At 38.8% G+C, this 24,624-nt stretch overlaps 1 protein-coding gene and 1 long non-coding RNA gene across 6 annotated transcripts; both read right to left on the bottom strand.

Moving 5' to 3' along the window:
• Positions 1-458: 458 nt before the first annotated feature.
• Positions 459-842, bottom strand: LOC124864111. Its single transcript, XR_007037262.1, has 3 exons — positions 751-842; positions 589-666; positions 459-488 (listed from the first exon to the last, which is right to left on the bottom strand). It is a non-coding gene; the product is annotated as an uncharacterized LOC124864111 (long non-coding RNA).
• A 1,942-nt stretch (positions 843-2,784) lies between these two features.
• On the bottom strand, positions 2,785-24,507 carry LOC124864264 (mitochondrial Rho GTPase 1-A-like). 5 transcript variants are annotated; one of them, XM_047358970.1, is made up of 20 exons: positions 24,104-24,507; positions 20,963-21,021; positions 20,766-20,847; positions 20,418-20,461; positions 20,277-20,330; positions 19,676-19,728; positions 19,288-19,396; positions 17,865-17,966; positions 16,060-16,158; positions 15,832-15,940; positions 15,620-15,740; positions 14,686-14,770; positions 14,418-14,563; positions 14,169-14,269; positions 13,794-13,924; positions 12,576-12,659; positions 12,326-12,448; positions 12,044-12,246; positions 8,051-8,173; positions 2,785-3,533 (listed from the first exon to the last, which is right to left on the bottom strand). In XM_047358970.1, exons 1-20 carry the CDS (start codon positions 24,138-24,140, stop codon positions 3,416-3,418), a joined length of 1,983 nt encoding a protein of 660 aa, XP_047214926.1. In that variant the 5' UTR covers positions 24,141-24,507; the 3' UTR covers positions 2,785-3,415. The 5 variants fall into 5 exon arrangements, with proteins under 5 accessions (XP_047214926.1, XP_047214927.1, XP_047214930.1 ...); XM_047358971.1 differs by having other exon boundaries at positions 20,418-20,458; XM_047358972.1 differs by lacking the exon at positions 2,785-3,533 and adding an exon at positions 6,593-6,683 and having other exon boundaries at positions 24,104-24,506.
• Between the last annotated feature and the right edge of the window lie 117 nt (positions 24,508-24,624).

Genomic DNA, 24,624 nt, shown 5'->3' with positions numbered 1-24,624 from the left:
CTCTCAAAAGCATCACACTCCTTGAACCTTTCCACATTTTGTCCTGCTACAACCAAGCACCTCAATGTTTTTTTAAGGTGACAAAATGTCTCCGACCAACACAAAGTATCAGATAGTTATGAAAGGGAAGAAAAATTATACAAGGTTTTTAAAAGTTTCCTTCTCCGCTGTCCTTGCTTAAGAAAAACGTCCTCACAGTATGATGCCAGCACCATCCTTTACGATGGGAACAGCGTGTTCAGAATAACATGCAGTGTTAGTTTTTTCCCACATGTTTTTTGAAAACTATGTGTTCCCCATCACAATTATTAAATTATTTCATTTAGATACAGAGCAACATTTTTGAATATTTTTGGATTCTGTTTCAGAAAAAGAAACTGGACCATAAATATGCTTTTATATTTCACAACTGCAAATCAACATGAGTTAAAGCTGAAAGAAAATTAATGACTTATTGTGTAAATGTAGTAATAGCCTCTTAGATGTGACTGCAAATAAGAAAAAATAATCAAAGTAGATGAAAAAAAACAACAAAATAAATAATCTCTTTGACATATTCATGGCCTAATATAACAGTGTGGTACTTACAGCGCTGCCATTTTTCTTAGTATAAAAGAACAAAGTAGTGTTTTGAAGCCTGAACCAGTAGGTCACCCATCTTATTTTCTATATCCAACATAAGCAGAGAGCAACCAGTTAAACCACAACTCAGAAACATTACTAATATTCTCAGAAACATCTCTAACTCACCAAAGTGTCCTTTCTTTTCTGCAGAAACCCTTCAAACAGTAATTTAGTATCATCGACAGACATGTTATCCTTCTGACATACAATTTCACACTGTAGCCACCACTTCTTATTACACTTGTGTGACTTTCTCCCTACACGAGCTGTGGGTGTTATTGTTCAGACTCATTACTCACTCACTTCTCCATTGTCACTAACCAACGTCCTGTGTTATTTGTTTTTATTCATTTTTTGACTCTTTGTCAAAAGATTTGCACTACAGTTGCAAATCCTATTTTACCCTGGCTGCAAATCCGATTTATTGGCAAATTGTCCAAACAAGAACAATTTAATTAGCTGAACAATATTACAAATCGTTTCTCTTAATTAAACACAAAATACCACATTTAATGACTGCTGCAGTATTATTAAACCTCTTCACGACAACCATCTTTAGGCACCATTTTGCTGTACATGACCTGTTCCAAACATGATTTAAACCTACACCCCAGCTTAGCCCAGCCCTCATAAGCAAAGGCCCTCAATTTATTAATGTTCTTGATTTTCCGCCACCTTTTTCCAGTCCCATGAGAGATTTTCTACAGAGCTCGAGTCTGACAACTATGGTGGACACTCCAGTATCTTCCAGGACTTCTTCTGAAAGCAAGCCTTGATGGACTTTGACATATGCTTGGGATGATTGTCCTCTTTGAAGGTCCAAGGACACAAAAGCTTCAGCTTTCTCACAGATAGGATGAATTTTTCTCCCTGATTCGTTACTGGATACATCTTGACCTCCACACAGCAGGGTTTCAGTGCCAGAGGAAGCAAAGCTGCCCCAGAGTATGACTGAGCCACCACCCTTTTTCATAGTTGGCATGGTCTTCTTTATCTAACCTCCTCCAGACATACTGCTGATCCATCGCCCCAAAGACTTCCAGTTTTACTTGACAGAAAAAATATTTTTTGGTTTCTATAGATAGTTGTGAGCAAAGTGGAGGCCATTTTTCTTTTGGATGAATAGAGGTGTAAGAGTTGCAACATGGAGCTTTCCAGTGTTAAATATATACACTAACGTAGAAACTAAATCTTTAAATCATTGTTATACAATCTTTTTGCTATGCAGATCAAAATTATCAAGTGGAAAATACTGGTAGGCCAAAAAGAGATAATTGTTTTTTTATATAAAATGCAGAAATTCAGTGATTTTTTTTTGAACAGGAGAAATCTGTAAATCACTGTAGATCTGACACAAAAACAGTTGGAACGTACTGTTATGCCAAGTACGTTCCATTAGTGAATTGCATTTGGGTGTAGCAAAAAAATCCGACTAATGATGCCATCAAGTCTTGCTGCAGGTGTTTTACAGTCAGTCGAGGGTTTTCCAGTACCTTCCTCAATAACCTGGCCGCAGTCGATAGCTTCCTCTTCCAGCGTCAGGTGATGTAGCCACTGTCCCTTTTAACTTTAGACTAGTGAACTAGACATGCTTCTAACTGTATCACTGAGAATATTTAGGCCCTTTGCGGTTTTTGTGTAACTTTTTGCCTTCTTGTGCAATCACCGCTTTTCTGACATTTTAGGGGCTTTTTTTGACAGTGCCATATTTCTAACCTGCAACAAAATATTACCATGGATAGTCCAGGTATTTTATTTCAAACACATCTGATGCAACAAGTAAAACCCTTGATTCATTCATTAATTTGGACCTCACAAAAGCTGATTTCCACATTCTGGTCAGGGGGTTAAGTAATTTTAAGTCTGCAGAAGAAGAAGTAGGATTTAGTGCTTAATCTGAATAAAATCCTTGTAATAATTTTATTTACTTTATAAAGGTGTGTAATTTCTGTATTGCTGACACCTGAATTCTGAATTTTCCAAATAAATTAAATTTGAAATGGGTGAATTACTGTAAATGCAACTCTGGTTTCACCTATTGACACACAAACACAAAGCTAGTACCATATTGTACAAGTCTTTATTGGAAATGCTGCAGACGAAGATTAAGGGGAAACACGTTTATAGGTTGCTTGTAGTGCAAAAATGGAAAACAAAAAGGAGGGTCAAAGCTTTATTTGAAAACCAGAAAAATAAAAGCAGTCAGAAGTGTTAAGCTATAACACTACATACAAAAATACATGAGCAATCTGTTTCATGTGGTGCACTCCAAAGAAATGGGTTAATAATTTAACACACAAATGAAACAAGTGCATGTTGGTGTTGAATGTAACACTGTGTCTCCTGCTGATCCTGCGTTTGGCTTGTGATACTTTCTACGGGTCCTACAGTCTTACATAAATACATAACATATTGCATATACTTTAATACAAATAGACTCAAGTCCCTTTGCAGTGTTTTATTTTGGCTGCCTCATGTTAAACTAAATGAGAGCCTGAGGATTGAAACAGGACCGGATTATCTAGAATAATAATTCTGTTTTTACTAACAGATTAGACCAAAAGTTCCCAGAATGAATGTATTTAGAAACAGTGTCCCTTTGCTCACAACATACAGATAATCCACAATCGTATAAAAGTTTGTTTCTCGCTCGTGTTACTTTAGGAGAAAGGGGAGAGGTGGGTTTTGAGGCAATGAGCCTGTTTGGTTTGTTCAGGCAGTCTTTTAAAGTCTCTCAGGTAGAAAGGAACAAAAAGGACCAAGATGGAAGTAGTCGTCTCATGCTGCCCCATCACCGCTGTTTTAGAAGTGCTCTGTACATGGCGAAGCCCAAAACAGCGAACACCGTGGCACCGAGGCTGGCCCTCAGCCAGAAGGTGGAGTTCTTTAGGTCCGCCTGGGCCATGTGCCTGTGAGAGGACAGACAACCACGCAGGTGAGGGCGGTAAACATGAAGCAGCGTAAAAACAAGGACCAGCACTGCAGGGATGGGTTTTCTCTGACGTGCCAAATGACAAAGCAAAGCTGTGGGTAGCCTCTACAGAGGGTAACTTCCTGAATCTGAACCACAGATGACGCTGAGATCCGACCTGAAAAAGGAACCCATGCTTTGTTTTGACATTTGGTTACAAGGTCAAAAAACGAGGAGATACAGGGTGAAAAACAGATTGGTGTCGTAAAAGCAGCAGATCTACTTAACAACAAAACTTTATTATTCATTTCTAATGCTGCCCTGGAGGAATCTCAGGGAAATAAAATAAGCCTATAATATAGATGACAACAAACTGTACATTATTTACCGATCCTTTATCTCCGGGTTGGACAGCCTCCAGAACTCTTATTAAGGTGAGCCCATTTTTAATGTACAGTCAGTGAACTACGAGCTTCATTTATGTAAAGAAGCTGACTGCAGGCTAGCTACCAGAGAAAATAGCCGGCCTAATTAACCTGATTAACTTTAACATTAGTTTGTTGTACTTTCATTACTCTAAAAAGAGAATAGAAAAAAATCTAAAATATTCGGGACAATAAGCATGTTTACAAAAAACAATTCAATACAGCCAGTTTCTTATAAGTCTATGTATTAAAACCAAAATAAATAAAATAAAATAATGTACTATAAATAAATCTCATTGGTGTAACTATAAATAACTCAAGTATAATTCCTTATAAGTTATTATCCATATTTTACATTATTATTTGCAGCAGTTGGAATGGTTGTTGTTTTTTGGTTTAAATAAGATCAGTGAGATTATGCTAAAACATTGTTGTTTACTCAAAGTTATAAGTCTAATACCGGCCCATCCCATGTCTGCTTTAAATCCTTTGTTTCCAGACACTCGGCATGCTTTAAGCACAGAAGCTCAGAACCAATCCGCGTTCAGCATAAGCAGGTTTAGACATGCTTTTGGAAAACATGAAAACGAGTAGATTTGAGCATTTCTTAATATGGAAAAGGAGTGGAAGCTCTCTCTTTTATTTTACAATCACAGCTGAGACTCCTCCAGAGCTGTTTAAAATGTGGCTAACCCAGTACAAGCAATAGTGAGCAATGACCTAAACAGTTTGCAATAAAGAAGCAAAAAGCCGGTGAAAAGGGTAGCAGGAGGAAATCCGAATGCAGTTTTTCTTTTTTAAAGATGGCTGTATAGGCAAAAAAACAAAAAACAAAAAAACACCAGGACCGACAGCCTCCACCAAATATAGTAACAATTCTGGACAAGACCCCCAGAACGCTGACGGAGCTCAATATAAAAATAAGACAAGCTGCTGCTTGTTTACACACCCATTCTCTGTAGGTGTGGTTTCTCTCTTTACCTTTGTAGAGGAGCTGGCTGCTCAAGCGGAGGCGTCCATAAAGGTGGGCTGCTCCATGTTGGAGATGACTGTAAAACCTGTAGCATCAGCCTGAAATCCTCCACTCTCAGCAGGAACACCAAAGCAACTTCAACCCAGCCCAGCAGCATTCCCACAAACAGTCACAACGCCACACAGCAGGTGAAGCGGGGAGAACTATACCCGCTAGGGCCACAAATATTAGTGATCTACCTGTTACTTTTTTAATTAATAGGAATCTACAGCATTAACATGGGGTCAAATCCAACATAATGTTTCAAATGTCTGCTTTAACATAGGGCTGCCCAATAAAGTATATTGGGCAGCTCCAACATACTTTACAGCATCCCAGTAATATACACTCACCCGCAACTTTATTAGGTACACTGGTTCAGCTGCCTGTGAACACAAATACCACCTCAGCCAGTCACATAGCAGCAACTCAATGAATTTAGGCATGTGGATGTGGTGGAGATGACTTGGTGAAGTTCAAACAGAGCATCAAAATGGGAATTTAAGTGACGTTCAACATGCCGTGGTTGTTGGTGCCAGTTTTAAACCCTAAAACTGTCATGAGTCAGATTTCAGTTTTAACATACGAATGTGTAGCCATACATTATATTTAATTGCATAACCGTTAAAATATACAATTAGTCGGTTTATTTGCAACAATTACAAATTTCATGACTTATGAAGAACTTCTGTTGATGGAAAGAGTTAATTCCTGAACAGCTTCCAAACTGAAAACAAGCTGCTTAATGTATCCTATTTAACAGCTTTACATTATGATTTAATTTAAACTAATTTGTCAAGGTTCACTGAAAATAAAGACAATTTTTACGATATTTGGCAGTGAAATCTTAGGTAAACATGCTTAAAATGTTTTACTTTTTTTAATAAATTTAAAATCTTCAATTTATATAATATTAAATGGTTGTTTAATATAAAATCAACCAAACAAGCAAACTGGGACAAATTGATACAGACTTCTTTTTGGGTTTTTTTGCAAAATATTTGTTGCAGTTTTAAAATGTTAGCAATAATATGATAAGGAAAAAAAAAAAACATTTTCACCCAGGTCCATCCAGGCTGCACATCTCAAACAAACAAAAGCTCCCCAAAAACAGCAAATAAAAGCAGTTCACACCAAAAAGCAGCCAGCCTGGAAAGCTTGACCCATTTTAAAACAACTACTACAGTCTCCTGATTAACTGATTTAGCCGCGACATATTATGACTCTTTCGTTTATTATGTAACTTATCTTTTTCACCACTCTGACTGTGTTTGTGTGACATTTTAATGAACCCTAAATGTTTCCTTGAGTTGTTCCAGGTCAGATGGCTGTGATAATCTACACATCCATGCTGTTTTAATAGCTGAAAAGAAGAAAAGGCCATCAAAACAAACTGTGAATGAAACGTCACTCAGTCCGGTTCCATTCGAGTCATATTTATCAGAAACAATCCCACACCTCGCATATCCCATCACTCTGGTTAAACCAAACTCCCATCGGATTCAGAACACTGAGCTCCCATTAATGTAGACAGAAAGAGACAAAACCTTTCAGGCACCAGTAGAGGGCAGCATTTCACAGGCATTTCATTTAAAAGCTAAAGAACAAGTGAACCAGGCCATCAAACAGCAGGTGTTAAAGAAAGGTTAAAAAATGCAGAAGGAAGAGGAAAAGCGGCAAAAGCGGCAGCCAGAAACACGTATATGAGCACCTACAGGGGGAAAAAATAAAAGACATGGGGGAAAGAAATACAGGATGAAATGAAAGTGATTGGTGCAGTTTAATCAATCATTAACAAGAAAAAAAAAACACATTTTGATTTCAAAAAGCCTGTTAATCAAATGTATAATTAATACACAGGAGAACACTGAAACACCTTGGTGATGTCCAATTCAAATACAAAACAACAGAGTCCCCTGTGTATTAAAACTTCAGCGTTAGGCATGAAAATAAAGACAAAATGAGACTGAAAACATCAAATTTGATCAATGAAGCAACTGATTCTACAGGAGTCAAAAGAGATTCACAGAAAACAAGTAGTTTGGATTCTTAAGTCTTGTGAGAAATCAAACATGCTGAACAAAATATGAAGTTTTCAGACTGAATGAAACACAAACACAAAAGTTTGGCTGCGTTTCTCTCATTTTGTATGTGCACAAGTCAGAGTTTACAGTCTGCAAAACCACTGCAGGAACATCAACATCAAACAGCTCAATGATCCGCCAAAGAGGAGTTTTGTTTTATTAACCCTTATTATTCACACAAGATATAAAGGGCTGTAGTTTGTTTCTTGCAGGTTTAAAATGAATCACATCTGATATTTAGTCAGGACAGACATTTATTAGGTTGTATACTTGCGTGTATTTACTGTTGTTACTATAAGTAACATCATTTTAAAAAGATGCCCCTGAATATAGAAAAACCTTAATAACTGTTTGGCTACTGCTGCACAATCATGCACCATGCAACACGCCACTTCCACGCAGACACACGGGTACCTCCCTGGCTAGCAGCCTGGGTGTTAGCTGGCACAGACCGGTCACACTGCGTCGTGCCACACTGAACAGAGAGCGGCTCGGCCGGCTGGAGCTGCAGCAGAAACCACCGACCAATTTAATCAGGACGTCTCATTTAAAATAATAAACACTTAGTTTTATTTTTGCAGCGGATGACACATATGCTCCAACCTGCTGTACAAATTTCAACCCAAAGAAAAACAAATACTTTTACAAAGCAGTGTATCCACACTACTAGATCAACAGGCTTTAACTAGGCGCCAAAACACAATGAACATTATAAGCAAGCGGTTTAGTATAATGTCATGTCAACAGGCTTTCACCTCACATAGAGTCTTTTTTATGTAACAGCCTCCCAGTATGACAACAACCATGAAAACCATCCTGATGATAAACCTTTAGTTCCTGCAGTGGATATGTAGAGCAAATCTGACAAAAAACTGAAGCAGAGCAGAGGAGCCGTCACTGCCAGCAGTGATACTGAGCTTGGATCTAGAAGGAGCCTAGAGAGGAAGAACAGGGAGTCTCTGTTAAAACACTACAGAGTCATCTGTGTATGAACCTGTTGTAAACGACCCTGCGGAGCTGGGCCTTAACGCTGCGCAGCAGCTCCAACTTGAGGAGGTTCTGACACAGGCAATAAGTGCACCTGTTGCAGGAACACATGCAGCGGAGGCGGGCATGGCTGCGGATAGACACAAAGAAATGCGTGTATTCACCACTAGTGCAACACAACATACAGCAAACAGCAAACAGAAAGATGTGTAAAACTATCGGTTAGATCGGTGCATGTATTTATTAAGTTTAATTCAAAGATAATCAGTAATGAACACTTCATTTAACTAAACTTCTGATGATGAAAACCAGAAAAAAAATAACACGTCGGGTTTTTAAAATGGTTCTTCGTTGCTAACTTGTCCGACTTGATTTCTCAGAGCACAGTTTGGGGGCTGGCTTATAAACAAAAAGAGACCAAAGGATGAGAAAAACTTCAAAAATGAGCTCTGTGACATGAGGATCTTCCCAAAAAGTTTTCAGGCGAATTTTCTCTTAAAGTTTAAAGCGTTTTCCTCTGAAGTCAGGAGGTTGGTTTTCCCACGGATCTATGCTAATCGTTAATGCAGGGCTAAAATCTCGCCAAACTGAAAATGATGTCTGCAGTTGTGCTTCAGCTAAGCTGTTTTAAAGCCCCAGCGTTAGGCTTTGTTTTTATTTGATGTTTTTTCCATAACTAAACAGCGTCTGTTAATGTTTTTCATGAAGAGTAGTAGCGTGCCAACGTCAGTAGCAACACCAAATCGTTTAGTAAAACACTGCAGGGCGCAAAGCTCACATACTGAAGGTTAAAACACTGATAACTACAGGGGTTGGACAATGAAACTGAAACACCTGTCATTTTAGTGTGGGAGGTTTCATGGCTAAATTGGACCAGCCTGGTAGTCAGTCTTCATTGATTCCACATTGCACCAGTAAGAGCAGAGTGTGAAGGTTCAATTAGCAGGGTAAGAGCACAGTTTTGCTCAAAATATTGAAATACACACAACATTATGGGTGACATACCAGAGTTCAAAAGAGGACAAATTGTTGGTGCACGTCTTGCTGGCGCATCTGTGACCAAGACAGCAAGTCTTTGTGATGTATCAAGAGCAACGGTATCCAGGGTAATGTCAGCATACCACCAAGAAGGACGAACCACATCCAACAGGATTAACTGTGGATGCAAGAGGAAGCTGTCTGAAAGGGATGTTCGGGTGCTAACCCGGATTGTATCCAAAAAACATAAAACCACGGCTGCCCAAATCACAGCAGAATTAAATGTGCACCTCAACTCTCCTGTTTCCACCAGAACTGTCCGTCGGGAGCTCCACAGGGTCAATATACACGGCCGGGCTGCTATAGCCAAACCTTTGGTCACTCATGCCAATGCCAAACGTCGGTTTCAATGGTGCAAGGAGCGCAAATCTTGGGCTGTGGACAATGTGAAACATGTATTGTTCTCTGATGAGTCCACCTTTACTGTTTTCCCCACATCTGGGAGAGTTACGGTGTGGAGAAGCCCCAAAGAAGTGTACCACCCAGACTGTTGCATGCCCAGAGTGAAGCATGGGGGTGGATCAGTGATGGTTTGGGCTGCCATATCATGGCATTCCCTTGACCCAATACTTGTGCTAGATGGGCGCATCACTGCCAAGGACTACCGAACCATTCTTGAGGACCATGTGCATCCAATGGTTCAAACATTGTATCCTGAAGGCGGTGCCATGTATCAGGATGACAATGCACCAATACACACAGCAAGACTGGTGAAAGATTGGTTTGATGAACATGAAAGTGAAGTTGAACATCTCCCATGGCCTGCACAGTCACCAGATCTAAATATTATTGAGCCACTTTGGGGTGTTTTGGAGGAGCGAGTCAGGAAACGTTTTCCTCCACCAGTATCACGTAGTGACCTGGCCACTATCCTGCAAGAAGAATGGCTTAAAATCCCTCTGACCACTGTGCAGGACTTGTATATGTCATTCCCAAGACGAATTGACGCTGTATTGGCCGCAAAAGGAGGCCCTACATCATACTAATAAATTATTGTGGTCTAAAACCAGGTGTTTCAGTTTCATTGTCCAACCCCTGTACATGAAGCGTACCTGCGCCTCAACTCTACATGTGAATCATTAGAGATCCACAACTTTACAGAAGTCATTAAACTGAAAAAAATACCCGATGCTGACCCATTTTCAGTTTTTATGTCCTTTTTGAAGAGAAACAGCCCAAAGCATCACAGATCCTCCACCATACTTAACAGAGGGTGTCGCCGAAAATTGTTCTTCGTAGTTTTTGTCAACAAGCTTTTCTCCTGACCTAGAGTAGATAAAAACTAAATAAAATCTTATCCTGAATAACAAGAACAATTACATTACTGTCAGCTAGTTGAAACAAGACGAAAATGTTGCAGAGAGCTGAAACTCGATCAGATTTGATTTTAGTCATATGGAAAGGCCCGGTAAATTAGAGACCTAATCCTCTTCAGTGGTCACAGGTGGATTAGCTGAAATATTTAACAGCAACATAATACCTGCAGAAAAACTGTAATTCATAATGTAAACAGTTATTGCTCAGATGGAACAGGTCTGAATACAATGTAGCTGATACACTCGTGTTTAGATCTCAAAATTCATAAATCCCAACTTGTATTTTACATACAATGCATTTCCTATTCAGGATTTTGGGTTCTTCCAGATAACGTTACACAATAATAAGTAAATCTATGTAATGCAAAAGATACAAAAGATAACTTTTATGATTGACTATGAGATAAATATTTTACCAAACTGTAAAGAAACAAGTTTTTTTTCCTAAAGATAAAAACGGCTCTAAAAGAAATAAAATGTACATTTAAGACTGAAGGGCATGAGGCATTTCTCCACATATTTATCCTCTTTCACACCACACACACACCAGGGTGTTTGTTGCTGAAAGGCTCAATCTTAGTCTCATCTGACCAAAACGTACAGTTCCAGTTACCATCAATAGTTACTCCATTTGTACTGGAAGGAAAGCAAAACGTTTTCCTAGTTGGCATGAAGATAGATGCCCCTCCTTGCTGCTGCATTTTACCTCCCTTACTATCCTGCTCAAGAAACACATGGGTCCTTCTCCGGCCTAGTGGTCAATAGAAAAGTGGCTCTGTGTCAAACAGTCAATGATTATAAATTCCTGGAAACTAAAAATAAGTAAAAAATGTAATAAAAAAAAAAGCTTGTTACCTTCACTATAAAGGGATTGTATACTGAATAATACTGAATAGATGCATTTATTTTAGGACATTTACACCCCTAAAATAATGCGACAATTATTCTATTCTCTACAAAAACCTGTTAGTTGTGAACTAAAAGCTTAAAATGTATGACAAAATCCTAATTATTGAGAAGTGAAGCATGAAGACAGTCAGGCGGCAGAGGGTCAATAGAATAACTTTTATTTAGGTGTGTGGGAGGAAGGATGCATCCAAACGTTGCACGACAGCAGCACTCAAGGACTGGAGCTGCTGGTTTTCCTGATAATCTAAGGAATGTTTAAGCAGGATTTTCCCCTAACATCACCAAGCCTTAGTGGATTCGGAACCCCATCTGTCATGACTTTTGTTAAAACTGATTAACTGCTACTAACACTGAGCTGTGTGTGATTTCGGTATTTAAAGAACGGGATCTTAAACTGCTACAATGAGATTAAACAGGCACATCCCTTTAAGTGCTTCATAATATACTCTGAAACCTAATCCGATCTGAGAGCTTAGAGTCCGTAAAACACCCCTCAGGGTTTAGAGGGACCTCCATGACTAAACACAATCGACTCTACTTTATAAGAGACTAGACACAAACAGTCTGTACGTTATTTGGATGCGTGGTGGGAAATTTCCGAAACTGATCATCACACGATGAGAAAAGTGGAAACATAATCCATGGTGTCTAATCTTTTATGGTCAATTATTCTTCCAGAAAAACAGCAAGACAGGTTAGATGAGGCGTAAAAGGTTTCATTGTGTTTTAATACTCACGGATACATGGCCATGGTGGTGAGTCTGGTGTAGACGTCCTTACTGGGCACCTCGGTCGTGTTGCACGTGAACGGCTGCGGCGGGTGGAGCTTGTGCTTGCGGCAGAACTCGTGCGGCGACAGGCTGTAGTGCTGCCGCGCCTCGTGCAGGTCGGACTTGGCGGCTATCACTACGCATGGCGTCTTGCTGTCTATGAAGCATTGCTGCAAAAGAAACGATTTTGTTCTAAGAGTGCAGACTGATAAAGGAAGCTTTTAATATGTCTGATGGAAACGATCATACCTTGTACACCTTAGCGCAGTACTCAAAAGATTCCGGGTTGTTGACGTCGTACACCAGGCAGACCACGTCGCAGGCCAGGTCAGCCTCGGACAGGAAGTCAAAATCTGGCATCACCTCGTGGAGCTGGTGGCGAGCGTGCAAGAGAGGGAGCAAAAACAAGCCGAGGGATTAACTGTCGGCCCGCTGTAACACAAAGTGATTATTTAGCAGTAATCCAGAGAGCTTCTGCTCAAAATAAAAAGGTTCTTACCAGCAGGTACTTCTCCTGACCGTAAACGTAGGTGGTGCTGATGGCATAGTAGGACTTGTGGTCATCTCTGATCTGCCTCTGTCTCTGTGGTGGATAATCAAGTCAATATTATCCATTCACGAAGTATTGTGCTTTAAAACAAAATTCTATTGTTGAATTAAAAGGGGTTTACACTATATGTTAGAACCATTTATTTACTGCTGTAGATGTGGGCAAGTTCAGAGGAGCAGCTATTTTTCTTATAGCTGTTCCTTGAATTACAAACGTTTGCTTCACTTGAATGGCATGTACTCTTGTCTTTGCCATTTTGAAGAGGGACTAAGAAAAATGAGCTTCTGTGTCACATCTTATTTGCCTCCCAGGGGAAACAGTAAGTCTCGGATTACTGATTAAAAGTTCGTAGACACTCTGATCAACAGAGAAAAATGAAGCAAAAAACCCCCCACTACATTTACTTATAGAAATGTATTTAAACTATGGGTTAAATGTGTGAAAATATTTCAAAATATTCTCACAAACTTTCAGCTCCTGCAACCAAATGACTTTTTTTGTAACTACTAATCCTGCTGTTTGTTTTGGGGGCTCCAGCATTTTTATTAAGAAAATTCTGGACATTTGAGCACAAAATATTAACTTTTAACTGCCTGAACATTAATTGGGTCTAATTATATTAAGGTTCGACAAATCATGAAACAAAATGATGATGAAATTAGCTTTAATGTTAGCAGCATAGGGTCATTTCATTGCTTGGATTAAAACAAATCTGTAAGTCTTGGACTTTTGAAGTAAGGGCTGGAGAATGCTACACTAAATGCAGATTCTGCAGAATTTCTATATAACCAAAAAACTTGTGAAAAAGGCTTTTTTTTTTTTTTTATTAAGATATTATAATAGGTTTGTCTAAACCAAATTTTTTCCTTTGTGAAAAGAAAGAAGGAAAATACATCTGGAACGCCAAACATTTCGTCACTCAGTTTTATTTCTTCAACACTTCTCCAGACCCAGAAATTACTAAAAGTTATTTCCAGATGTTTCAAGACTCTGAAGGAACCCTGTGATTTGCATTTATTGTAATTTGGAACATGTACTTGATACAAATTTAAAACAACAACCTGTAAACATGTTAGAAATATATGTATCAGTTGATTATGTGATACATCTGAGATAATTGAAGCGGGCTGCCTGTTCTGAAGCGTTTTTATAGCCGCTTTGACTGACCCGCAGGTTCTTGCCGAGGAAAGCTAGGAGGAAGCCACTTTTCCCGCTGCCGCGCGCTCCCAACACATTGCAGCGGAAGACGCTGCGCTGGGTTTGTTTCTTCTGCAGGTCAATGCGCTTGTTACGTGTCACTGACGAAGGAGTTAATGCACAAAACAGGAACAACAAATAAATCAATAATATAATTTGAATAATTATGATTACAAACCACCTTTTTAATTTTTCAAAGAAGCAAACTATAAAGATAACTGTATGGCAGCTACAATTATTCAGGTAAAATAAATAAAATGCATCTTCTGTAGTTAGAATGACTTTTTATTTGTTGTTTAACTGCAGCTTACATACAAAGGCACTGAAGACATATTGATCTGTTACCAGTAATAGCTGCAGCTTGAGACTCCTGTTCATAGATGATGGAGTAGCCGAGGTAACCTAAATACTCCAAACTCCTCTGGACATCCAGATACGTTGTTAACCTGCCAGAAGAAACAAAGCAGGAATCAGTACTTAAATAACCTCTATGCTCTAAAATGCTGATATGTGACCTTGTGTGAATATATTTGGGTTAAATAAACTTGGGAGGAGAGAGCATCTGTGTCCATGTATTAATAGAAACCCACTCACGTCCACTGGGAGAGGTATCCCTGGTATGTGATCCAACCCTTATCATTGGTGCACACGGTGTTGTTGACATCTGGACCCCAGGGCATGTAGGGAAACACTTTGAACAAGTCCTTCACCTCCTCTGGGGACAGGGCACAGTCTCTGTCCTGTTATAAAATAAGTCCACAAACAGCTCCTTTTTAGACATAAAGACATGATGCATTAAAATCAAGGGAGTATCTTGAACTAAATGAGCAAAAAAAGTGGTTATACTAACATGGCCACTCACTTTGTCATGTTTGTCAAAGACACTCTGCAGAAAGAGGTAAGCGTTGTGGTTTAGCTCAGTGGTGCAGTCAGGCGGGACCTTTATTCTGAAATAGACATGGACACAAGCATTAGTTCAGCAGCTGACCCACTGGGTTTCCAACGCTGTTGTCTAAACAGAGATGGACTCTGGGTCAGTTTGTGTTCAGTGGCTGAGACATTTTAGGTGTCAGGATGAGTCACTCTGGTTTGGCTTTAAAATAGGATAATAATAATAATAATAATAATAATAGCATTAGAAAATAAGAGTTGAGTTTTCTATTCTTCCAACAGAGACAAAAGTGTTTTCAGTAAGTATCTTGCCATCTTGTTCACAAGTGAAGGTCAATGGATAGACGGATTAGGGCATCGACTGCAGTAATGTAGATGCTGGTCTCTCACACTGAAGAAAAACCTGCATCAGTTTAGTGGTTTGTCTACATTACAAACCCTCATCTATGATCATGAAACATAGATCATTGATACAAGCGGCAGAAATCTGCTTCTTCCACTGGATGGATGGACGCAGCCTAATGAGGTGAGGTGAGAAGCTCAATGTAGATCTGCTGCTCTTCTGCATCAAAGGGAGTTAGGAGAACTATTCAGGGATCTGATCAGTTTGCACCTACAGGAGCCAGTTTAGAAGTCCTCTAGGTGAGTGGTTTTGGAAGGAGATTATAGGGAGGATGAATAAATGATTGACAGACTTCAGAAAACCATCAGATCTCCCTGAATGAGCTGGAGAGAGATCCTGCCTCTGGGAGGTATGGATGGATAGATTACAGTCTGCTGTAATTCCATAAAAAACGTTGAAGGAAAGCTACTGCCAGGAGCAAACTAAACACTACATAAATGCTATGTTTTATTGAGGTTTACATTTTTTAGTTTTAAAAATCTTGAGTAATTTCTCTGCTTACATGGGGAACAGGTATTCCTGTGTGAGCTCCAGGTCGTCGTCGTATCCGAACCTCCTCAGCACCGTCCACGTGGTCTCATGTCGACCTCGCTGTATGAAGAGTGTGTGCAGGAAGAGGAAGCCTGCAACGAGTCAATGAAAGGATGAGACACAACAAAAACATGCAAAACCTGACAGAGAGGGGAAGACAACCAAAGAAACACAAAGCCTGACCTTTTAGACTGAGTCCGTTATTTTTAACTCCGTCTGTCATGTTCCTCCTGACCACATTCTTCACATCTTCTAAGGCTTGAGGCGCCAGAGGTGTATTGAAACATGTTCTCTATGAACATATGCAACAAGACGATGTTTGTGCGTGCCTAAACCTGCCTCTTTAAACGAGGTTATATTAATGTAACAAATCTGAAGATATGACACGCATCTTCACAGTTAAGGAATTACCTGAAAGAAGTTGAGCTCATTGTCGTTCAGGATCCCATCGTTGTCCAGGTCGGAGATTTTAAATATCCGAGTTAAAGCCTTAATGCAGGAAGGTTTCAGCTGCAACACAGAGAAAACGTCACCATTTATGAGGCTACATGTTTGACAAAGAGAAAACAAAACAAAATTAATTCTGACCTCTTCAAATAGATAAAAAATAAATACTCTTCAGATTCTTCTCTCCATTTTTATGTGCAGGACCGAGCCTGAATCTGGTTTTAGTGTTTCCATATGAAATGGAGGTATCTCCACTAAAAGTTAATGCAGCAAATATCCAAAGGAATCTGCGTTCACATTAGTTTCCTTCTTCCATTACTTGAGTTTCTCTTTGTTTTCTGGGGCCTGATGTTAGGACGTCGTAACCATCCCAATAAACAAGGTTATTTCATTACTTTTAAGAGCTGAATATAGCCTATAACAAACTCTCAAAGTTTTCTTTCTAGGCTTGAATGCATCTTAAATGAAGATAAATGTGTTGATTATACACTGAAATAAATCAATAATATGGCAGACTTTGTGAGAGCAGCTGACTACCAAAACAGCTTTTAAGTCATCAGGTTTACACAAAAGACCCAGAGCTGCTGCAGGAGATCAGCTGGTACTGGAATAAGATGATTTTCTGCTTTATCGGGCCCTTACAGGCGACCAGGCAGGAGCAAAAAAATCGGATCTTTTTCTGACCAGTGTCCAAAGCACACCCAGGAACTAACAGGTTGCAGAAACAGTTAAACTCTTCAGTGTAAAAGTTGTCACTAAGGGAAGAAGACTGATTTTGGATCCTTTTTCTTTACTTGGAGACATGAAGGAAGACAGAGGAAGCACAGATATTTAAGGAGCTATCTAAAAGCGATCTTCTCCTGGACATGGCTGCGTGAGAGCGAGAGAGAGCAAGACTTTCAGCAGAGAACAGAAAGGCTCAACGTATCACGGAAAAGCTGCTCAGTTTTACCCTCATAGGCATTCAGTATTGATTCTTTATGGAATATGCTGGGTGGGGATTTGGAGACCAACATTTTAAATAAAGCTAGACACACTTATTGCTAATATAAGGTGCTAAAGACGGTTTAAAATGTCAACTCCATTATCATTTTAACTTTGTTTTAAAATATGAGTAAACCACGGTTTTAAAGCTACAGCTCTCTCACACAAATAATTAACTTACACAAATGTAATGCTGCTCTTGTGTTTTCTTATATTATGGCTATTAAATAGAAATCAGAATTGGCTAAAAGTGATATCTGCCGTTAAAAGCCTCAGCCACAAAACTTTGGCAGCTGTTTATTTCCAAACTAAACTCAATGTTTTGATGACTTCTTAATTCCCAGACAACTTGTCTTTTTTCTGAGCTGATTTATTACAGCAGACGTTTAACACACCCTTTCCTAAGATGTTTATTAAAGTTTGAAACTCCCTCATCATGAGACAAATTGTTGCCTAATTAACTTAAAAACCTGCTTTCTAGTCACTCGTGTATCACAGCAGTGTCAGAAGGCCACAGATGATTGGCTCAGTAACAATAACCTGTAACATTTTCCACTTTTATAAATGGATCCTTTTACAGCTGACATTTAGCAATGCCGAAGCAGGAAGAGCACAGGTTTTACTGATAACAATCACACGGATGCAACCAGTTTCTCCTGACGAAATGCCTGCAGGGAAAACAGCTCTGAAATACCTGAAAAGCATCAAACCTCGTATTATTGTTCCCACTGTGCTTTCAGAGCCTAAAAACTGTTCTGCTGATAAATAAACTGCAGCAGGCTCACCTCCTTCTCCTCGGGACAGTACAGCGGTCCTGTTGGGTGGAGAACAGCCTTCTGGGCGTAGTAGAACAACTCAGAGATGTTCTTCAAGTTTTTAGCAGAACACTGAGGAAAAAGAATATCCTGAAATGTCAAACTGCTGATCTGCACGGACAAACATTAAGGTTTAATGGAGATTCAGTGATGGAGATAAATACAAAAGCACAATACTACCGCATCAACGATAATACTCTTATTAGTCACACAGATCTACATAATTCACACATGGAAAGGCAAATCTTTCTCCAAAGCCAATACTTCATGTTTGCATTTTAAACTATAAACGTGTTTCTTTTCCCCCACATCTTCGCAAAGTTTTCTCAAACTATTTGTTTTATTTGTATTATTTACGCTTAATAAAAATAATTATTCTGCCACCATCAAGAAAATGCAGTTTTCTCCTCCCTACAGTTTAAAGTCCTTTGATGAGATGCTGGAGAACGTGTCAGAGGTTTTATGAGGAGAGTATAGACTATCCTAGGGATGCTCCTCCCTCATCTGTTGCTGCACACTGCTAACAAGCTGGCCCAAAAGAAGGCTACAACTTTTTTTATTGTTACAAGTAAGACTTACATATAATCAACAGAGTATGAGCTATCACTGTCAACAAAGTAATACCGTTTTTCAAACTACAGTTGGCAATCTAACTGACTGAGCAGATAGCACAGCTAATTACCAGCTAACACCTGCTTGTTAAGTTTGCGTTATTTATAAAGAGCACAAAATTTAGTTTAGCTAAATTGAGATCATTCTACATTTTGCATAGTTTGTATGAAACAAAAAAGTGCAAAAATAGCCATAAGCACAACAAAATGGCCAAAAAACAATAGATAAATGTCATAAACAAGTAATAATGAATGCAAAAATAGATTTAGCGATGAATGTTTGTGAAAATATTGTGAAACGGTGGTATTTTTGCTCAGGGTTATTCCACATCCTCCTCTCTGAGTTCTGATGCCGTAGTAAAACAGTTGGTCTTTTAATACTCGGTCTAAATCCGGGCCAACTGTGTATGTGCCGTCTCTCACGTCCTCCAGGAACCTTGTAACTGATCCGTCTAAAGAGAGAAAGTATTTCCTGGGATGTGTGACGAGAGAGAAAGTTGAATAAAAGCAGCAATGCAGACAGATGCCAGCCAGGCCTCTAACCCCACGTGCTCTCGATCCCTCTGTCAGAGAGTCAGGGGGTCTGAGCGAGGGACTCAGTAATATAAACCAGTTAATGACTCAGCCAGTATGTGAGTGGACTCAGGTTCTGATCTCTGAATCTAGCCAGTCTTCCACCAACCGTCACAGTTTCATAGGTCCATCACTCTGATGTAAGCCTCATTGTTCTTTAAATTCATCATCTTGTGTGAAGAATAAGAGATTTCATCAGTTTTTTTTACCTCCACACAGGTCTCAATATCCTGGTACTGATTCATGATTGGCAGGATGGTCTCCATGCTGCTGTGCTCCACCAAGTCAGACTTGTTCCCCACCAGAATTAACGGTACCCTGCAGTAAACCCGGTTATTATTACAGAGCAGAAATAATGAGTCGATCATAATAAAGCCACTCAGCAACTCAATAAATTCATCAATTAAAATGTATTTGTAAAGATACAAATCTCTGTCAACGTCACTTTAAATGAGTTTAATACAGATAGCGCCAAAAATCAACATTTTAAAATACTTGCTGACATTGACAGAAAAATCAAGCAATATAAAAGAGTCAGTAATCTAAGAATAAATGATGAAAAATGATTATTTGCTTCTAACTTTATTGTTTACACACCTGCTGTCTTTATCTGTCCGGTCATTAATGAGAGGAATCCAGTGGCTTGTCACCTTTGGGAGGAAGATACAGAATTAAATTCTGCAAATGGAAACGTTTGATCAAACAAAATATTTTTAAGAAAGATGCTCTAATAAAGATTGTTCATCACCTATACCGACCTGGGCCATTTTAAAATCATCGCTGTACCAAACCCCGATCTGATAAACCATGTATGTGCCTGAGAGCCCAGTACCTCTGCAGTTTTATGTGACTAGTTTAATGGATGACTGAATGCAGCTCTGACCAAACTGTCTCCAGAACTATCCAATGTTCACAACTGAATTGCTATTGCTTTCCATTTGAAAAAACAGTCTCACAACCTGGACATATTCTATGATAACCTTTTATTTTAGCTCTATTATGGAGCAGTTAATGTAAATGAATGGATGGATAGCCAAGTGGGTGGATGGGTAGTTGGGCGGATTGTATGCTTCTCCAAACGGAGCAGGAGTATGCCTTGATCGGGTTTAATACTTGAGAACGGATCGGAACATCAAGAGGAGCTTCTAAGCATATCGTAGTTCTATCTGTGCGTGATGTTGACAGAACTTATATTCACCTTTTCGATCGACTTCTTGTTGTTAACTGAATAAACTATGCAGATCACGTTTGCCTACAGAGAAAAACAGAAACATTAGCTTTTGAATGCATGAAATAAAGAAAATCAGAGCACCAGCAGTAAGAATGAAATTAAACCTACCTTGGAGATTTCTTGATACAGCTGCTCTTCTGACTGTTCTGCTTCTAAATGTGACAAAAACATTAGTAAACTGTTTTTCCATACCTCCCAAATGTTACTGAAATGTTCCCGTTGAACATTCAGACTAGATGGTTTGCTTGCAGAAGCTCTCTTACGTAGACACATTAAAGAAGTAACTCAGTGTTAAACCTTTATTCTAAGTTACTGATTTTACACTGTTAGACTTATACTACAATAAATTAAAGATACACACAGGTGCAGCACAACTAATCAGCTTTAAAACTGACAGGACTGATAGTTGTGTGTTTCTACTGTTTTCTGAGGGTGTTTGTGTTGGGACAGAGTTACCAGAATAGTCCACGATGTGTGTGGGTACCCTCTCCGGGGTAACGTCAGCTGGGATGGTGATCTCCTCAGCCCTGAGAGGAACCTGCAAGACAGACCACAGCACAAAAAAAAAAAAAACATGTGAGTATGAGAAACTGCCTATGAATAGGTCAAAATCTGACTTATTACACACCATCTGAATGCATTTTAAAACACACCTCATCAGGAAACTCCTCACTAACCAGAGACATGATCAGTGACGTCTTCCCCACCTTGGCTGCAGGGCACATAGAAAACAACCACATCAGATTTCTACTTCAGAAAATGACACAACAGCACTGTGACAGTCATGCTGGCAAGCCTGGAGGGTGGCTGAAGTAACCGGAAGCAGATTTACCACATTAGGAGCGATACAGCCACTCATCCTTAAAACGTGAGGGAGATCCAGAAATAGCTCCATAACTCACAAAATAACGACAAAAGGTGAATGTTTTGCTTCATCCCTTTAGAAATCTTAATCTCCAGGAAAACAGTCTTTATCACAGGTCATATTGACATCCACAAACAATATCGCAGCCCTTAAAGAGCTATATATGTAGTACATGCATAACTTATACATATGCATGCAAACAGATAAATCCACATGAATATTAAAAAAATATTTAGAAAAATCTACTTTTCTCTATTAGATTGAGGAGAAACATAATTTCTAATCTATCCATGTCTTCATCCTCACCTTTGAAGAAAACAGAACTTTTTTTCCATCTCCTCCTATTTCCTGTTTTGAAAATCACCAAATTACAGATGTAGCCCTAGCATAAAATGCTACAACTAAATGTATATACAAACACAAACCCCACTAATCTACAAGAACGTGTTTATAATCCTATTAAATTAAAAACTAAACGTTTGCAAAAACATGGATCTGTAAGATTACACTGTACAACCATCTGCCTCTCAGACAGCGGAGTAACTCTACAAACTATTGAGCTTCACATCACACCTTAGTTGTCACGTAGCGCTTGGCTGCCACGCTCTCAGTAACGCTCCTACTCGCCAAATGGAGCGAGGAAGTATAAATAGTTCTGACGACGTGTCAGGAGAACAAACAAACCAGGTGAAGGAAAACCTGCAGATGTGGAGGACAAATGGTGGGATTCTGACTATTATTCACCCAGAATAACTTGTGCCGAGTTTGTGAAATCAAAAGGAAATTTGTGACTTTTTTGGTAAGTTAATATAAGCCTACAAAATGTATAATATGTTGGTTAATATGTTTAGGTCTGTGGATTTAGTTGAAGCATAACAAATAATGTGAAAACAGCACTTTTAGGTAAGTTTTGTTTATTTTATAGCGCCAAATTACAACAAAACATCAGGACACTTTTCAAGAAGCCAGTTAAACAGAATCCAAATCAATCTGAGTTCAGTTTAAATTAATCCAATGCAACACAGTCATATAGTCGGGTCCAGATCCAGTTATATAGGGGCCAAATTAAATTCTAACCATGATACAGAACAATCAAAGTTAGATGATCATTAAAGACCATTTGATTTAAAGTTATCTAGCTAAGGAAGCCCAGCTGATTGAAAGGAGTTGCCAAATTTCCAGCAACCACTGGTCCGGAGCAATCGGGCATCAGTGGAGAGGAGCAACTCAATTTGCTTTTTGATGAGGCAGAGTATCGACTACTTTTTATTTTTAAATACAAAATAAATAACTTAGTTTATGTGAGTTCTGTTCTGATTAAACATGCAAAATTGTAGAATATTTAACTTAGAAATGTTTGATCTGCTTTTCTATGATAATCATAAACATGTCAACAAATGCGTGAAAGTCAATTGCTACGCATTTCTTCTTATTTTTCCAACCGGGAAACCAGATATTTTTAAAAGGATCTCCTGGATTGCTTAATGATTACATTTTTTTTTTTAAATACAATTTTAACAAATTTGCGTGCCTGGTAGATATTAGACCTGGCTATTACTTTCTCGCAAGAAGTAAGAAAACCAAAAAAATAATTGAACTCGGGACTGCAATCAGATCATATTCCCTTTATCAGCTCGGATCTGTGATCCTCAGGTCAAATACTGAAAACTCTGAATATTTATTTTCTTGTTCATCAAATGCATCAAATGTAAAGATTCCTACCATTCTTAGTCTATGGAAGCATTACCCAACAGCATGTATTTTGAAGCACCTTTTTCATTTTAATGAAACTCAGGTATATATTCTGACATGTGAATAAGTTGAATCTTGTTTGGAATCAGGTGAAATTGGCAGGTCAGACCCCAAAGAAATGCGAAAATCGGTATCGGCAAGAAAAAACCTGATCGGTGCATATGTAATAAAAAGAAAAAAAGAAAATAAAAAGACAGCACCAAACTCAGGATAAGTATGCTACTGTCAGCTAACCTTAGATCTGCCATTTGTGCTTCAATCTGGCTGCAGATCCTATTTATTTGCTCTTGCAGGTTGTAGTTTTCAGAATCCTTGCTGATTAAGTAAACATCCCCAGAATTGTTTTCGTCATGTCTTTTTTTTTTTATCATCTGTTTTAGAAACAAAGCTGAACTTTAAGTTAGCCTATGATTTATTAGCTTGTGCTATGTTCAATTTCCAGCAAAAATAGGAAACAGATTTGATCTCAATTTAAGGATTGAAATTTACTGTTTAGTCTAAGAAATATTACAAGCCCTTTTAACAGCTACATTTTCATGTCCTACAGTAACTAATGTGACCTTTTGGATGAATAAACAAACTGTTACAAGACAATTAACTGACATTTATTTCAATCACTAGAAAGGCTGAACATTCAAAGATATTTTTTTTGCTTAATGTTTTATAATATATGAAAAAAAATTATACTAAGATATTTTTTAAATTTTGGGACAACGATTTACAGATATTTTTTTAACTCTTCAGCTAGTCTTACTTTTTCACCTAGATTCACGATCTTGAATCACTGATGTTCTTGTAATGCTATTTTAAATAAAACTGGTTTAACTTTGAAAAATGTCGCTCTGACAAGAAAGTAGAGCAAATAATAGATACATTTGGGTTTATACTTATTAGGCTTAAAAGAGCCACGAATTATAGTAAAAGAAAAATGACGCAAATAAAGATATGATTTTGAAAATGGTCAGAATGAGTAAAAATTCAGCTAATATCCGAATTAATAAAGCAGCATTTTAATCCTCAGCACTTAGCAACAACTATATGGATAATAGCCTCAGTTAAACCCAAATTAGGCAATAATAGCTTTATATAACTTTAATTTAACCTAACTGGTTGGATTTCATGTTAACAGTAACCTCTGGCTCATATTATCAGTCTGCCATATTTACTGACTACTTACGTTCCCCAACAAGGAGTATCCTCACGTCCTTCCTCATGATTCAGCTCACTTCCCTCAGCAGAAACGAGTCTTTATTGTTTCATGGAGTCTTCAGAAAGCCTTCCTCCTCCTTCTCCTGCCACCTCCTCCAGCCGCAGCGGTTTCCTAACGTCGGGCCCTCCTGCTGTCAAACACCCGCCGCCTTTGTAGGACAAAACGGACGGACACTTCCCAAAGCTCCTCTGCGGTGCCTTCGCGGTTTGCGCCAATCCGCACGCTAACAGCTTAGCAAGAACACGATTTAAACGCGTTTCTGTGTCTTGTTTGTGTGTATTTTCATTTAATCGCGCTCATTTTGGCGCCAGTGGATCATTTCGCAGTGAACATTTCAGGAGCATGCCCGACCTCCAGCGCCGGGCTACTACAGTGAGCAGTGTAGGACAAAACTAATCTGAGCCCCGTTCAACAGGCTGTCATGCTGCCCTCTGGCGTCAAATGATAGAACTCCACCCTGATATTTGACAACAAACAATAGCCAGCAA

The sequence above is a fragment of the Girardinichthys multiradiatus genome, chromosome Y (genome assembly GCF_021462225.1).
Source record: "Girardinichthys multiradiatus isolate DD_20200921_A chromosome Y, DD_fGirMul_XY1, whole genome shotgun sequence".
Taxonomy (NCBI): domain Eukaryota; kingdom Metazoa; phylum Chordata; class Actinopteri; order Cyprinodontiformes; family Goodeidae; genus Girardinichthys; species Girardinichthys multiradiatus.
Note: the sequence above shows the minus strand (reverse complement) of the source record. Positions and strands in the feature narration are given on the sequence as shown.

Excerpts from the sequence above, each read along its gene's own strand:
- LOC124864264 (XM_047358970.1), bottom strand. The coding sequence starts at position 24,140 with ATGAGGAAGGACGTGAGGATACTCCTTGTTGGGGAAC. Across the intron at positions 13,925-14,168 it reads TCAAGCTGCAGCTATTACTG|TGACACGTAACAAGCGCATT; the intron begins GTAACAGATCAA and ends CTCCTTCGTCAG. Across the intron at positions 12,449-12,575 it reads GTCAGGAGAAGTACCTGCTG|CTCCACGAGGTGATGCCAGA; the intron begins GTAAGAACCTTT and ends GCTCGCCACCAG.